At 42.6% G+C, this 14,619-nt stretch overlaps 1 protein-coding gene and 1 pseudogene across 3 annotated transcripts in view; one reads left to right on the top strand and one right to left on the bottom strand.

The window, feature by feature from the left end:
- URB1 (URB1 ribosome biogenesis homolog) overlaps positions 1 to 425 on the bottom strand; it is a 66,912-nt gene extending 66,487 nt beyond the window's left edge. For both annotated transcript variants that reach the window (XM_081234229.1, XM_081234230.1), the window contains exon 1: positions 198 to 425. In XM_081234229.1, coding sequence (XP_081090355.1) covers positions 198 to 339 — 142 coding nt within the window. In that variant the 5' untranslated portion in view covers positions 340 to 425. The remainder of the gene's footprint in view (positions 1 to 197) is intronic.
- Positions 426 to 8,424: 7,999 nt separating this feature from the next.
- Positions 8,425 to 10,415, top strand: LOC308617803 (elongation factor 1-alpha 1-like; annotated as a pseudogene). Its single transcript has 2 exons — positions 8,425 to 9,090; positions 9,261 to 10,415. The product of its transcript is annotated as an elongation factor 1-alpha 1-like (transcript).
- Positions 10,416 to 14,619: the final 4,204 nt, after the last annotated feature.

Here is a 14,619-nt window from a genome sequence, read left to right as displayed (position 1 = left end):
CGCAGGGAACTGTCACAATCAAGCAAGTCGGGGCCCTGGACTCGAAAGCACCCGGGTCTCCGTTTCCCGACTGCAAATCGGGAGACTGGTCTCTGCAGAAAAGGAGCGGCTGTGTCTGCACACGGAGGCCCCACCCAGACCGAAGCCGGGAGACAGCCCCGCACGCTCGCACTCTCTTCCCCGAGCCCCACACTCACCCGGCCCAGTGCCCTGCGGGTCCCTCAGCTGAGCCTTGAAGCGCACGCCCGTGAGCTCTTCGGTGCGGGCCCGCTTGGCTGCGCCCGCTGGGGGAGCCGCACCGTCCTGGCCGCCCGGGGCCTTCCTCTTGGGGCCCCCCATGGCCGAGAGGGCGGGGGCGCGCCGGGATCCACACACCCGGGGGCCTGACAACAGGACACGCGCGGAGAACCAACGCGTGTCTCGGACTAACACGTGGGCTGAAAGGGGCGGGGCTGGCGGAAGAGGAAGGACCTCCGGAGGGAGGTCGGCGGAAGGGGCGGGACCTCTGAGAAGGGCGGTCCGACGGGAAGCAGGTAGTGAAGGTGCGGGAGCCCGGCGTCTTGGGTTCCCCCTTGGTGCTAATGGTCCAGCTGGCTTGCTGGCGACTCGGGGCAAACTGACACTCCACGACACCCCCGCTCGGCCGCGGCGGGGAGAGGCCCATCGGCGGCCTTCTCGAGCGTTCTTGGAAGGAAGAACCCCCAGGTCCTTCACTCCCGGAGGGCCCGAGCTGCTACCTGACGGGTAGCAGCACAGTCAGATCAGTTCTTGACCTGAGGGCGCTCTGATGAAGCCTTTTGAACTTGATTGACATGCAGCGGGATTCGATGCTTTGCCTATTCGAGGCCCTGCGGGTTGGCCGGGAGGGTGGATGCCCCTGGCTAAATGCCAGGCGGGCTTCTGCGGGGAGGTCCTTGGTCAGACACCCGGTCCGAAGTCGTGTGGACTCCCCTAACCCTGACCCCTAGCGTATCTCACATCTCGGACCAAGACCAGCTTGTTTGGTGGCATGTCGCCCCAGAGTGACCTCCACTTCCCCCTAACTAATGGGAGGACGGGCACCCTTCCGGCCGTGCAGGGTGGGAGGAAAGGATCAAATGAAGTAACGTCTGTGAAAACCCTTCGTGGATAGCACATCGGTCTCGACATCTAAGCCACCATCATTAAAATGGAGACAGCAAAGCCAGCTGTCCTGAGTGGAGAAAATGATGCAATGCATGAAAAACTGCTCTGACGGGAAAAAAAGTACTGTGTGTTTTTGTAAGATGTTATTAATTGGCTTGAGAGTCACATTAAATGTTCTGAAATAAAATGGAGGCATAAATAAGTAAAAACAGGCTGGTGCATTTTTTTAATACAACTTCATCAATACTTGGTTATGTGTTCAAATAAATCATGAACCATTAGATGAGTAATTTGGTGATTGCAGGAATTGTCTGTCAGCTTGTCCTTTAGTTTCAGGAAGCACCCTCCTGTGTTCTGTAAGCAGATCTGTAGTGAGCATCTGGGAACATGTTTTTTTTTTGTGGCCTGTTGGAGTTTCAGAGTCTCTTATAGAAAAAATCTATGGGCTTGACCCTGAGTCCCTCACCTGACAAGACTATTGTGCCTGTGGAAATGTCTACCTTGTAGGCAGGTCAGAGGGAGTGGCCTGAAAAGATCTGAGCTCTTGCAGCGGTACTAAGAGAAGGGGATATGCCCAAAATTCAGGCTGTAAAGGGCAATACTCTTGTTAGCAAAGACGAACTTAATTCTGACTAGTTGTCCACACGGGTTCTCTTCTGTGGTTAATTGCCAACCACCAAGTTTGTTTTCAACCAGGGTGGACCTGACCAAAGCGACAGCAGGGAGAGGTAGGAAACAGTCAAAAACGATTCAGTTTCTGCCTGTGTGGCCTTGGGCAAATAAAGACAGAGAGAGTGGGAGAACTTGGCAGTACTACCCAGCTGATAAGTGGTGGACCACTCACCCCGTGTGTCCTAACCCCAATTTAAAAACAAAGAAACAGGGGACTTCCCCGGTGGCGAAGTCGTTAAGAATCAGCCTGCCAATGCAGGGGACACAGGTTTGAGCCCGAGAAGATCCCACATGCCGTGGAGCAACTAAGCCTGTGCGCCACAACTACTGAACCCGTGCGCCTAGAGTCCGTGCTCCACAACAAGAGAAGCCACCGCAATGAGAAGCCTGTGCACCACAATGAAGAGTAGCCCCCGCTCGCTGCAACTAGAGAAAGCCCACATGCAGCAACGAAGACCCAACGCAGTCAAAAAAATAAATAAGTGTCTATATGAATGAATACAGAGACCTGGGTCTTGAGCTTCGTTAATGTCAATCTATCCTAAAAGGCAAGTTGACTAAGTATGCTGGCAAAAAGCCTCAGGATGCAGGTTTTCAAATCTACAAGCTTATGAACTCGCCCTTGGACTGTGGTGAATTAGCCAAGGGAAGAGTCCAGCCTCTAATAGCCAACCAGTTCATCTCCACTGGCCATATTTCTCATTCACATCTGTTAAGTGAGTGTGTTTATTTATTCCCATTTCAATCTTACAAGGTTAAGTTCAAGTTCTGGAAATGGATAAAAGGAGAAGCTCAATCAAAGACTGTACCAAGTTCATATTAAAGCATGCTTATCACAGACTCTCAGGATGTGAGAATGATATATTGTACACAAGCTGAGAGTTTACCCTGCATTATTTCATCTGGTTAAACGCTTGTTAATGCAATCACATTATAGAGAGGAGAGGTATGGAATTCCTTTCTCTATTCTGATACAAGCTTTAGTCTTTTTAGTGACAAATGTTTTAGTATGACACTTACCTGAGATCAAAACTCTTCCATTATCTGCTTGTTTAGCAGTGGGAAGAATGAAGCATTCTTTCAAAAACAGTCACTATGAACTCCAGTGAAAGATAGTGTCTAGAAGAGATAAGTAAACCTACAGCAATATTTACTATGTGCATTGCATTATACAACCAGCCATAATAGATTCCAAAAAGTATTACATGGTAGACTTACCCTCAAGAGATTTACAGTATCACTAGGATGACAAGTATCATTGTAATAACCTGATAAGTTCAATCACAGTAAAGAACTTAACCAAGAACCTGAGATGATATGAGATGCTACAAGGCCATGTAATAATTATCAAATGAATTATTTGAGCAATAGATACATCACATTAGTATGATCCAGGCTAGGCGGTTGTGAGTTTCTTACCAAAATGATAGTAAAGCAGAGAAGAAAACGGAAGCATCATATTTGTCTTTTTTTTCTCCTCTGAGACAAAGTTGAAGAAAAGCAGAAAATGTTCCCCTCTTGTCCAATATGGAACTAGCCAAAGTGTGAGGCCAGTCGATAAAAATCATGACATAGATGATGCTTGTCTTCTTAAATTTCCCCAAGTCCACTCTGCTCACCTCCCCACACATGCACACACAGCACCTTCTTTGTGCCCCCATCTTCCCAAGGCCCCAGTTGTTGCAGCTTTCCCAGAACTTATATCCCAGGACAATGCTTCCTCCAGAATTATTCATTTTTCTGCCTCCCTCCCTATGCTAAGTCCCCCTTCTTCCCCACACTTTCTCCTTAACCTGTTTCCTTACGAAAGCTGTTTTTAGCTAGCTATCAGAAAATAGAGAAATTTGGTGAATTTACCATGAGGTGTTGGAGAATGATATCAACTTGCAGCCAACCCATGAATATTTTTACACTTTAAAAGAGGGCATTTGGAGATCACATCTCCCCCAATGAATTTCTAGTAGTTGCATTTTAGTCACTGTGACATTGAATGGGGGCTGGAGCTGGGGTACGAACAGGCAGGTCATGGGCCAGGAGGCAAAGAACTTCTGAACATTCTGCGTGAATCTGCCTGTGAATTCCAGCCATTATCCCATATTTTATAGTTGGGGGGGTATGCCCCCGTGTTTAAAAATATACTTTCAAATCCATTCAGGAAGTATACACTCATCCTACTAGGACAATTCCCATAAGAGTCATAGCCACAATAAATATGTATTGTGTAGATGACCAGGGTCTCAGATCAAACTGCTCAAAAATACTAGGTTATTGAGTTGATGGCCCTAATCTTTGAACAGTGAAATGTAGCAAAATCCATACCCAGTTAAGAGATTAAAATATCAATGATAAATTTCAAAGCTATTGTGAAAACTGGTCTAACATCTTAGTCATTGGACAGAAATATGAGAAAATATAGAAAATTTGAATAACAATGTATTCAAATTAATAGCTGGTATGAGAACTTTATACACACAAACAGAATACATGTTCTTCTTAAATAACAGGGAATAGTCATAAAAATTGACTACCTCCTAGGCCACAAAGGAGGCCCTAATAAATTTCAAAAAAAAAAATCAACATCATACAGACCATGTTCTCTGACCATCAGGCAATAAAGTTTGACTTGATAATAAGAGGATAGGATTTTAAAAATCCCATAAGGGGCTTCCCTGGTGGCGCAGTGGTTAAGAATCCACCTGCCAATGCAGGGGACACAGGTTCGTGCCTGTCGTTCCAGACACAGGTCTGGGAAGATCCCACATGCCGGAGAGCAACTAAGCCCGTGCGCCACAACTACTGAGCCTGCACTTTAGAGCCCGCGAGCCACAACTACTGAACCCATGTGCCACAACTACTGAAGCCCTTACACCTAGAGACCGTGCTCCACATCAAGAGAAGCCACCGCAATGAGATGCTTACACACCGCAACGAACAGTAACCCCCGGGTTCGCCACAACTAGAGAAAGCCCGTGTTCAGCAGCAAAGACCCAACAGAGCCAAAAAAAAAGTCATGTAATTAAAAAAAAATCCCATAGGCCTGGGAGAGGAAAAACAAAAACAAAACTTCTAAGTAATCATTGGGAAGCGTTAGGGAAATTATGAAAGACTTGGAATGCAATAAAACGAACACTTTACATTGCTTAGTCTGTGGGACACAGGTCTTAGAGGAAAATTTATAGCTTTAAGTACATTTATCAGAAAGCAAAAAAGGTTGAAAACAAATGAACTGATAATACATATTCAAATCAAGAAATTGGAAAAAGTACAATAGAATCAACCCAAAGAAGTAAGAAGAAAAAAGTAGCAAAGATAAGGAGAGAAACCAGTTATAAAGAAAATGAGAAAAACAATAAAGAACATTCACAAACCAAAAGCTGATTGTTTTTGTTTTTTAGATTAAGTAAACAAACCTGTGGCAAGATAAATGAGGAAGGAAAAAGAAAAACTGCAAAACAACAAGACACAGGAGTAAAGGGGGAAAACAGTATACAAACATAGATTTTTAATAGTAAATATTTAAATATATTTAGAAATGTATTTAGAAACAACTATTCACAAAAACTTTCAAAACTAAAAGAAGTTAACAAATTACCCTTCTGGAAAAGGGTAAGAATCCCAAAACTGACACAAAAAACACTAGAAAGTTTGGATAGACCAATAATTGCTAAATAAAATGATATGATAACCAAACCTTTCCCAAGGTACGGTGATTTTCAGGTAAGTTCTTGCAATCTTTTAAGAAACAGATAGGGGCTTCCCTGGTGGCGCAGTGGTTGAGAGTCCGCCTGCAGATGCAGGGGACACGGGTTCGTGCCCCGGTCCGGGAGGATCCCACATGCCGCGGAGCGGCTGGGCCCGTGAGCCATGGCCGCTGAGCCTGTGCGTCCGGAGCCTGCGCTCCGCAAGGGGAGAGGCCACAACAGTGAGAGGCCCGCATAACGCAAAAAAAAAAAAAAAAAAAAAAAAAAGAAACAGATAATCCCTACCTTATTCAGTTTGCTTCATAAAACAAAAAAGAAGGAAAGATTCCCAACATCTTTTATGAGGCTCATATAACCTTAAATAGAAAACTAACTATAGATAATACAAAGTAAGAAAATGATGGGCTTATTTCACTTATGGACATAGATGTATGTAAATAAAATATTAACTAACCTAATCTAACACTGCACTTAAAAAAAAAGACACGAAATACAAGGATGGTTTGATGTCATGTCTATGTAATTCACCACATTAATGGATTAAAGGAGAAAAATAAATTATCTCAATAGATGGAAAAATGCATTTGAAAAAATACCTAGTCATGATTTTTTAAATTCACATAAAACTAGGAATAGAAGGAACTTCTTTAACTTAATAAAGATTATATGTACCTAAAACCTACAGTAACCATTTTACATAATGGAAAGATTTTAAATGCATTTGAATTATGACTGGGAACAATAGGAAAGACACAGATGAATTCACACTATGCTGCTGTCTATTACTAGAGGTCCTGGTTAATGAGATAAGGTAAGACAAAGAAACAAGATATGGAAGAATTAGAACAGACAAAACCGTCATCTACTTATAAAATTCAACAGAAATACAAACTAAATAAAAGTTTAGCCAGGTTGTCAGATATAAGATCAAGTTACCAAAATTGGTATCATTACCTCTACACTAGCAATAACTAAAAATGTAGCAGAAAACAAGACACCATCACAAAGGAAAAAAACCTGTAAATTATTTCAGAATTAAACTAAAATGACTTCACAACATCTTTAAGGAGAAAATTGTAAAAGAAGATCTGACTAAATAGACAATACAATGTTCAGGGAAGAATGTCTTCACAGTGTATATTTGTTAGTTAATTCTGCCTAAATTAAGCTATAAAACAAATTATTTCCATTCCAGTCAAAGTTAAGAAACAAAAAAAATCATGATAAATTTGCGTGGAAAAATAAAGGCCTATGAGTAGCTGAGTCAAAAATACTTCCTTATCATTCATGAAGACGTATCTTAAAATTATAATAGTCAAATTAGAATGGTAGTGGAAAAAAAATAGACAAATAGGCCAGTGTAACAGAATATAGACTCAAAAACAGACCTGTGTCATGGAGGTATAGGTTAACAACCCTGAAACTGCTTTTATGCATCCTGGAGTTAAATGAATAAGCAAATGGATGGAAAATGATGGGGGTCCAGTTTCTCACTGTTGAAGAGGGCAGTTACTCATAAACAACAAGGTAAGGCTAGAATGAACCCTGTGGGACTGATAAGAGTTGGAGATATCACTATGATCTCATATTTAACTTAATATAAACAGAGATAGATTGATACAGAAATAAGTATAGATATGTATTATACCTGGGTTTGTACACATGCATATATTTCCTAGCTCTTTTCACTGACAGAACCTAGAAGCAGTGACACCCCAGTAGCAATGAGCGCACCCAGTGCCCACATCTTGATTTCTAATACCATTACCAAATAAAAGGAACCAGGACGCTTTGGAGAAATGGCAAATTCTAAGGCTGGGAGAGAGCACATATTAAACAAGCCCTGAGCATCTTGTAGTACCAGAAAGTAAGAAATGTTTCCCAAAAAAATGGAGGATATGTCAAAGGGACACAGGAACCAACTTGAAATAATTCCCAGTGGAACAATTTGAGGGACAAGATAATTAACATAGTATTGGATTATAATCCCAGGTATAAAATAAATGTACATGTCTATACAGATATTAAATGATTGTATAAATAAATAAATGGGGAGAAGATCTTTCTTGCAAGGTAAGATTCCTTACAAATCTTCTTACAAAAGTAATCCAAGTAATATATGTAGTTACTTCCTGCTCCAAGAGGTGGAGCTTAGTTCATACACTCCCTCCCCACCTCCTCCAGTGTAGGCTTAGTGACCAACTTCCAAAGATTAGAGTCTGGAAAAGGAAAAATTATAACTTTATAGTGGAGAAACATGACAAACACTACCTTAACCAAGTGATCAAGGTTAACATCACCAGTGGTAAGTGCTGTTGCTATCAGGTACCCTTGACATGATGTGATGAGGAGGGCATTTCACGTCTATAGCATCCTTCCCCAAACCCATAACCCCAGCCCAATCATGTGAAAGACATCAGACAAATCTAAATTGAGGGAGCCTAAAAAATACATCATCTGTACTCTTTAAAACTGTCAAGATCATGAAAAACAAGGAAAAACTGGGAAACTGTCAAAGATCAGATGAGACTGGGGAGACATGACAACTAAATGCACTGTGATGCCTTGGACTCGATCGTGGGACAGGAGAAGGACACTAGGGGAAAAGCTGGTAAAATACGAATAAAGTCTGGAGTTTAGTTAACAGCAATGTACCAAAGTTGGTTTCTTAGTTTTAACAAAAGTACCACATAAGCATGAAAAATATGGATACTAGATGAAACTGGATGAGGGTGTATGGAATTCCTCTTTTCAACTTTTCTGCAAATCTAGAATTATTCCAAAATTAAAACTTTATTCAAAAGAAAACAAAGACCTTTGCATATACAGGAGCTTGATATATGATAAAGGTAGCACTACTTTTTTCACAACGGGTTTTCCACCAGAACACAGCTGTTATGAAACCCACGGCTGAATCTAAGCCAAAATGGGAAAGGAAAAGACTCATATCAACATTGTCATCACTGGACACTTAGATTCAAGCAAGTCTACCATTAATGGCCATCTGATCTACAAATATGGTGGGACTGACAAAAAAAAAACATTGAAAAATTTGAGAAGGAGGCTGCTGAGATGGGAAGGGGCTCATTCAAGGATGCCTGGGTCTCGGACAAAGTGAAAGAGGAACATAAGTGTGGCATCACCATTGATATATTGTATCACCATCAATATCTCCCTGTGGAAATTCAAGACCACCAAGTATTATGTGACCATCACTGATGTCACAGGACACAGAGACTTTAACAAAAACCTGATCACAGGCACTTCTCAGCCAGACTGTGCTGTCTTGATTGTTGCTGATGGTGTTGGTGAATTTGCAGCAAGTGTTCCAAGAACAAGCAGACCCATGAGTGTGCCCTCCTGGCTTACACACTGGGTGTGAAGCAATTAATTGTTGATGTTAACAAAAGGGATTCCTACCGGAAAGAGATACAAGGAAATCATTCAGGAAGTCAGCACCTACCTTAAGAAAATTGGCTATAACCCTGACACAGTAGCATTTGTACCAATTCTGGTTGGAATGGTGACAACATGCTGGAGCCATGGAAAGTCATCCATAAAGAAGGCAACGCCGGGCTTCCCTGGTGGCACAGTGGTTGAGAGTCCGCCTGCCGATGCAGGGGACACGGGTTCGTGCCCCGGTCCGGGAAGATCCCACATGCCGCGGAGCGGCTGGGTCCGTGAGCCATGGCCGCTGAGCCCGCGCGTCCGGAGCCTGTGCTCCGCAACGGGAGAGGCCACAACAGTGAGAGGCCCGCGTACCATTAAAAAAAAAAAAAAAAGAAGGCAATGCCAGTGGAACCACACCTCCTGAAGCTCTGGATTGTGTTCTGCCACCAACTCATCCAACTGACAAACTCATTTGTCTGCTCCTCCAGAACATCTACAAAATTGACGGAATTGATGCTGTCCCTGTGGAGATGGGTGTTCTCAACCCCAGCATGGTGGTCACCTTGGCTCCAGTCAACGTTATAATTGAAGCCGAGTCTGATGAAATGCACCATGAAGCTCTGAGTGAAGCTCTTCCGGAGGATTATGTGGGCTTCAACATCAAAAAGGTGTCTGTCAAAGATATTCACCATGGTAATGTGGGTGGGGTCAGCAAAAATGACCCACCCATGGAAGCAGCTGACTTCCAGACTATCCTAAACTCTCCAGGCCAAATCAGTGCTGGCTATGCACCCATGTGGGATTGTCACCCAGCTCACATTGCTTGCAAATTTGCTGAGCTGAAGGAGGTTGATTGCCGTTCTGAGAAGAAGCCAGAAGATGGCCCCAGATTCTTGAAATCTTGTGAGGCTGCCATGGTTGATACGGTTCCTATAAGCCCATGTGTGTTGAGAGCTTCTCTGATCCCCCTTTGGGTCGTTTACTGTTCGTGACATGAGACACACAGTTGCTATGGATGTCATCAACACAGTGGCCAAGAAGGCTGCTGGAGCTAGCAAGGTCACCAAGTCTGCCCAGAAAGCTCAGAAGGCTAAATTAATATGATCCCCTATACCTGCCACCCCCATCTTAACCGGTGGTGAAAGAATGATCTCAGCACTGTTTGTCTCAATTGGTCATTTAAACTGGTTACTAATATCAATGTATCATAAAAACCTTCAGAAGGAAAGAGAATGTTTGGCACATGTGTATGTGTGTGTGTGTGTGTGTGTGTGTCAGTTTTAAGTTATTAGTTTTTAAAATCAGCACTTTTTAATGGAAACAACTTGACCAAAAATCTGGCACAGAATTTTGAGACCCCTTAAAACAAGTTTAATGAGAAAAAAGAAAAAAAAAAAGATGGCACCAAAGATCAATGGGAAAAAGATGGTGTGGTACATTGCCAAGCTGATCCACAAATCCCGCCCATCCTGGAATGCAAGCCTCTTGGCAGTGAGACTTCGCAGTTCCTTCCTCCGGAGGGGGAGGTGTTTCTTCACCCATCCAGGAACAGTTTGGATTTAGAGGTCTCAGCAGCCAAGTACCACTGCCACCGTAGAGTATTCCTGGCTTGTTAGTTTAAATTATGACAGTTCTGTGCATTTTCATTATTTCCTTTACTTTCTTTAGTCTTTATTATTCAGTTTACTTTTTTGGTGTTTGTTAACATTTTAACTACATCAACACTGCAATTTTACTTTGTTGCTATCGAAGTAATCCTGGACCACTAATTCCAAATGTAATTATATTTTCAAAGAGGTTTTGTGTGGGGAATGTCATCCCTGAAAGTGCAGAATGGTAGGCAGGTCAACTTGAGCGCTCTGGAAATGAGTAAAGGCTTGGGGCGGGGGGGTGGTGACTGGTGTATCCAGGGACCAGCAGACAGCCCTGAGTGAGTTAGGGCAGCAACCCATGGGGGAAGAGCATTCCAAGTAGGAGCTACAGCAAATGCAAAGGCACTGAGGGGACTTCGCTGATGGTCCAGCGATTAAGAATACCCCTTCCAATGCAGAGGACAAGGGTTCGATCCCTGGTTGGGTAACTAAGATCCCAAAGATCCCACATGCCACAGGGCAACTAAGCCCGAGTAGCAACTACTGAGACCAGGCTCTCTGGAGCCTGTGCGCCACAACTAGAGAGACGCCCACGTGCTACAACGAAAAGATCCACATGCCACAACACATGACCTGACGCAACCAAATAAATAAATAAATAAATAAATAGATAGATAGATAGATAGATAGATAGATATTTAATGCAAAGGCACTGAGGTAGCGAGGTAATCAGAGAGTTCAGGAAACAGCAAAAGGGCCATTGTGTCTGCAAGGGAGGGGGGGCCAGAGTGGTAAAAATGAGGTCAGTTGGAGAGTCAGCCAGACACAGTTTATGCAGTTCTTGTTGACAAAGTAAGGTCTTCATAATATTTGGATTGTCTAGATTTGCAGTTCCCAAACTGGCCACCAAACTGCCCAGAGTACCGCAAGAAGCTCACATATTGGAAGGTTTTTATAAGTTGAGGGAAATACAGCAATTCCTGACATCTATTGCAAACCATGAACTCAAGGTAGTTCAAAATTTCAACATTAGATTGTGCTATTTTTCTTTTTTTTTCTGCCTCTGCAGTCACATTGTGTTCTCTTTTTAAATTTTTATTTATTTATTTACTTATTTTTGGCTGCGTTGGGTCTTCGATGCTGCACGCGGGCTTTCTCTAGTTGCGGCGAGCGGGGGCTACTCTTTGCTGCAGTGCACGGGCCTCTCATTGCGGTGGCTGCTCTTGTTGCAGAGCACGGTCTCTAGGTGCAAGGGCTTCAGTAGTTGTGGCACGCGGACTCAGTATTTGTGGCTCGCAGGCTCTACAGTGCAGGCTCAGTAGTTGTGGCACACGGGCTTAGCTGCTCCGTGGCATGTGGGATCTTCCCGCACCAGGGATCAAACCCATGTCCCCCTGCATTGGCAGGCGGATTCTTAACCACTGTGCCACCGGGAAGTCCCTGTGCTACTTTTCTTTCTTTCTTCTTCTCTTCTTCTTCTTTTTTTTTGGTGCTATTTTTCTATCAAAGATGTCAGAGCTTCACAAAGCTGGGATTTCAGTGGTTACTGTAATAAAAAGCAAGTACCAAGCAAAATCTACATGAAACAGAAAATAAGGGTGGCAATGTCCAATCTGATTTCAAGGTTGGAGACATAGCGATGTGCCTAATGGGTGTGCAAAACCCCTTAGTAAATAATTGCAGTTATGTAAGAATAAAATAAAAAATATTTTTTCTTTTACATAATATACATTTTCCCTAAATAGCTACTTAATTAATTGTTAGAACATAAATACTTGCTAAGTTGTTTGGATCTAGCTATTTAATAAATTTTTAACAGTTCAATAATTTTTTTGGCCTAGGGGCCCTGCAAAAAATCACTGGGACAATAAGGGCACCATGAACTGAGAAACTCTGGGAACCTCTGCTCTGTACCCTTAAATGGAATTCACTTTCATTGGTTCTGAATTCCTGTTAATGGACTTTAATTTTGTTTTTTGTTTTTTGGTAGCTTTAATCTTTCCCTTGGGAATGATCATTTAAATTAAAGTTTTCTTTTTTTGTTTACCCAGGTTTCTAGCTGTATCATTCACAATAGCCAAAACGTGGACGCAACCCAAGTGTCCCTCCAAAGATAAATGCATAAACAAAATGTGGTGTATACATGCAATGGAATATTATCTAGCCTTAAAAAGGAAGGAAATTCTGTGACATGCTACAACATGGATGAAACTTGAAGATATCAGGCTCCGTGAAAGAAGCCAGACACAAAAGGACAAATGCTGTTATGATTACACTTAGATGAGGGACCTAGAGTAGTTAGATTCATAGAGACAGAAGGTAGAATGTTGGTTGCCAGGGCGTAGAGAAAGAGGAGAATGGAGAGTTCTTGTTTAATGGGGAGAGAGTTTCAGTTTTTGAAGATGAAGAATGTTCTGGAGATGGATGGAAGTAATGGTTGTACAACAATGTGAATGTACTGAATACCATTAAACTGTGCACTTAAAAATGGTTGAAATGGTAAATATTAGGTTATGTGTGTCTCACCACAATAAAAAAATGATTTATGAAATTCATGGACCGCAGTTATTATTCCTAAAACAAATTAAGATTCTCACCTACAGAGGGCGCACTTGTCAGGTCCTAGTACCTTTCCTTGGTGGGTTGCAGAAACTGTACTGTCTGAAGCTGCAGGTTGCTCCTCTCCCAGCACCTGTGCAGCAGTTCTCCCCCTTCCAGCCTCTCCCTCACCCTACTGAGGCTTTTGCTAAAGGATTTTTACTACTGTTGACCAAAGGGAAGCAGACTTGGCTTATACATGACCACCCTTCTCTTTTCTTCCTTTTCGGAGAGACACAGTTATGAGAGGCGCCAATATGGTCTGTATATTCACCACTTAAAAATGGTGAAGATGCACCGGTCAGAATGGCCATCATCAAAAAGTCTACAAACAATAAATGCTGGAGAGGGTGTGGAGAAAAGGGAACCTTCTTGCACTGTTGGTGGGGATGTAAATTGATACAGCCACTATGGAGAAAAATATGGAGGTTCCTTAAAAAACTAAAAATAGAACTACCATATGACCCAGCAATCCCACTACTGGGCATATACCCTGAGAAAACCATAATTCAAAAAGAGTCATGTACCCCAATGTTCATTGCAGCTCTATTTACAATAGCCAGGACATGGAAGCAACCTAAGTGTCCATAAACAGATGAATGGATAAAGAAGATGTGGCACATATATACAATGGAATATTACTCAGCCATAAAAAGGAACGAAACTGAGTTATTTGTAGTGAGGTGGATGGACCTAGAGTCTGTCATACAGAGTGAAGTAAGTCAGAAAGAGAAAAATACCGTATGCTAACACATATATATGGAATCTAAAAAAAAAAAATGGTCACGAAGAACCTAGGGGCAAGACAGGAATAAAGACACAGACCTACTCGAAAATGGACTTGAGGATATGGGGAGGGGAAAGGGTAAGCTGGGACAAATGAGAGAGTGGCATGGACATATATACACTACCAAACGTAAAATAGATAGCTAGTGGGAAGCAGCCGCATAGCACAGGGAGATCAGCTCGGTGCTTTGTGAACACCTGGAGGGGTGGGATAGGAAGGGTGGGAGGGAGGGAGGGAGACGCAAGAGGGAAGAGATATGGGGACATATGTAGATGTATAACCGATTCACTTTGTTATAAAGCAGAAACTAACACACCATTGTAAAGCAATTATACTCCAATAAAGATGTTAAAAAAATGGTGAAGATGCTACATTGTATGTTATGTATATTTTACCACAGTAAAAACTAATTTTAAAAGAAAAGAAAGGTTATATAATGTCAGGCCTTTGAGGATTGGAAGAACTGATGTCAGATTCAACCAGCATCTTGTAGGCAAAGGAGATCCCAAGAACTCCGGTATGTCACAGAGGGCTGGGACAGGGATGCTTCCGGGCAGAGGAAGAGGGTGGAGGCTGACAAAGTGGGCCAGAGGTGGGGAGAAAAAGGGGTATTCAGAAACCAGAGTCAGGGAGAGTTCACAGAAAGAAAAAAAATTCTGGTGAAAAAGCCCAGCCCAGTTTCCTGACAGGGCACCAGGGCCACTGTCGTCCAGAGGAACAAGTCGGAAACTCTTACATTTCCATCATTACCTAA

This window comes from Mesoplodon bidens (genome assembly GCF_964165515.1).
Source record: "Mesoplodon bidens genome assembly, chromosome: 5".
In the NCBI taxonomy this organism is placed as follows: domain Eukaryota; kingdom Metazoa; phylum Chordata; class Mammalia; order Artiodactyla; family Ziphiidae; genus Mesoplodon; species Mesoplodon bidens.
This window is presented reverse-complemented; position numbering and strand designations above follow the sequence as displayed.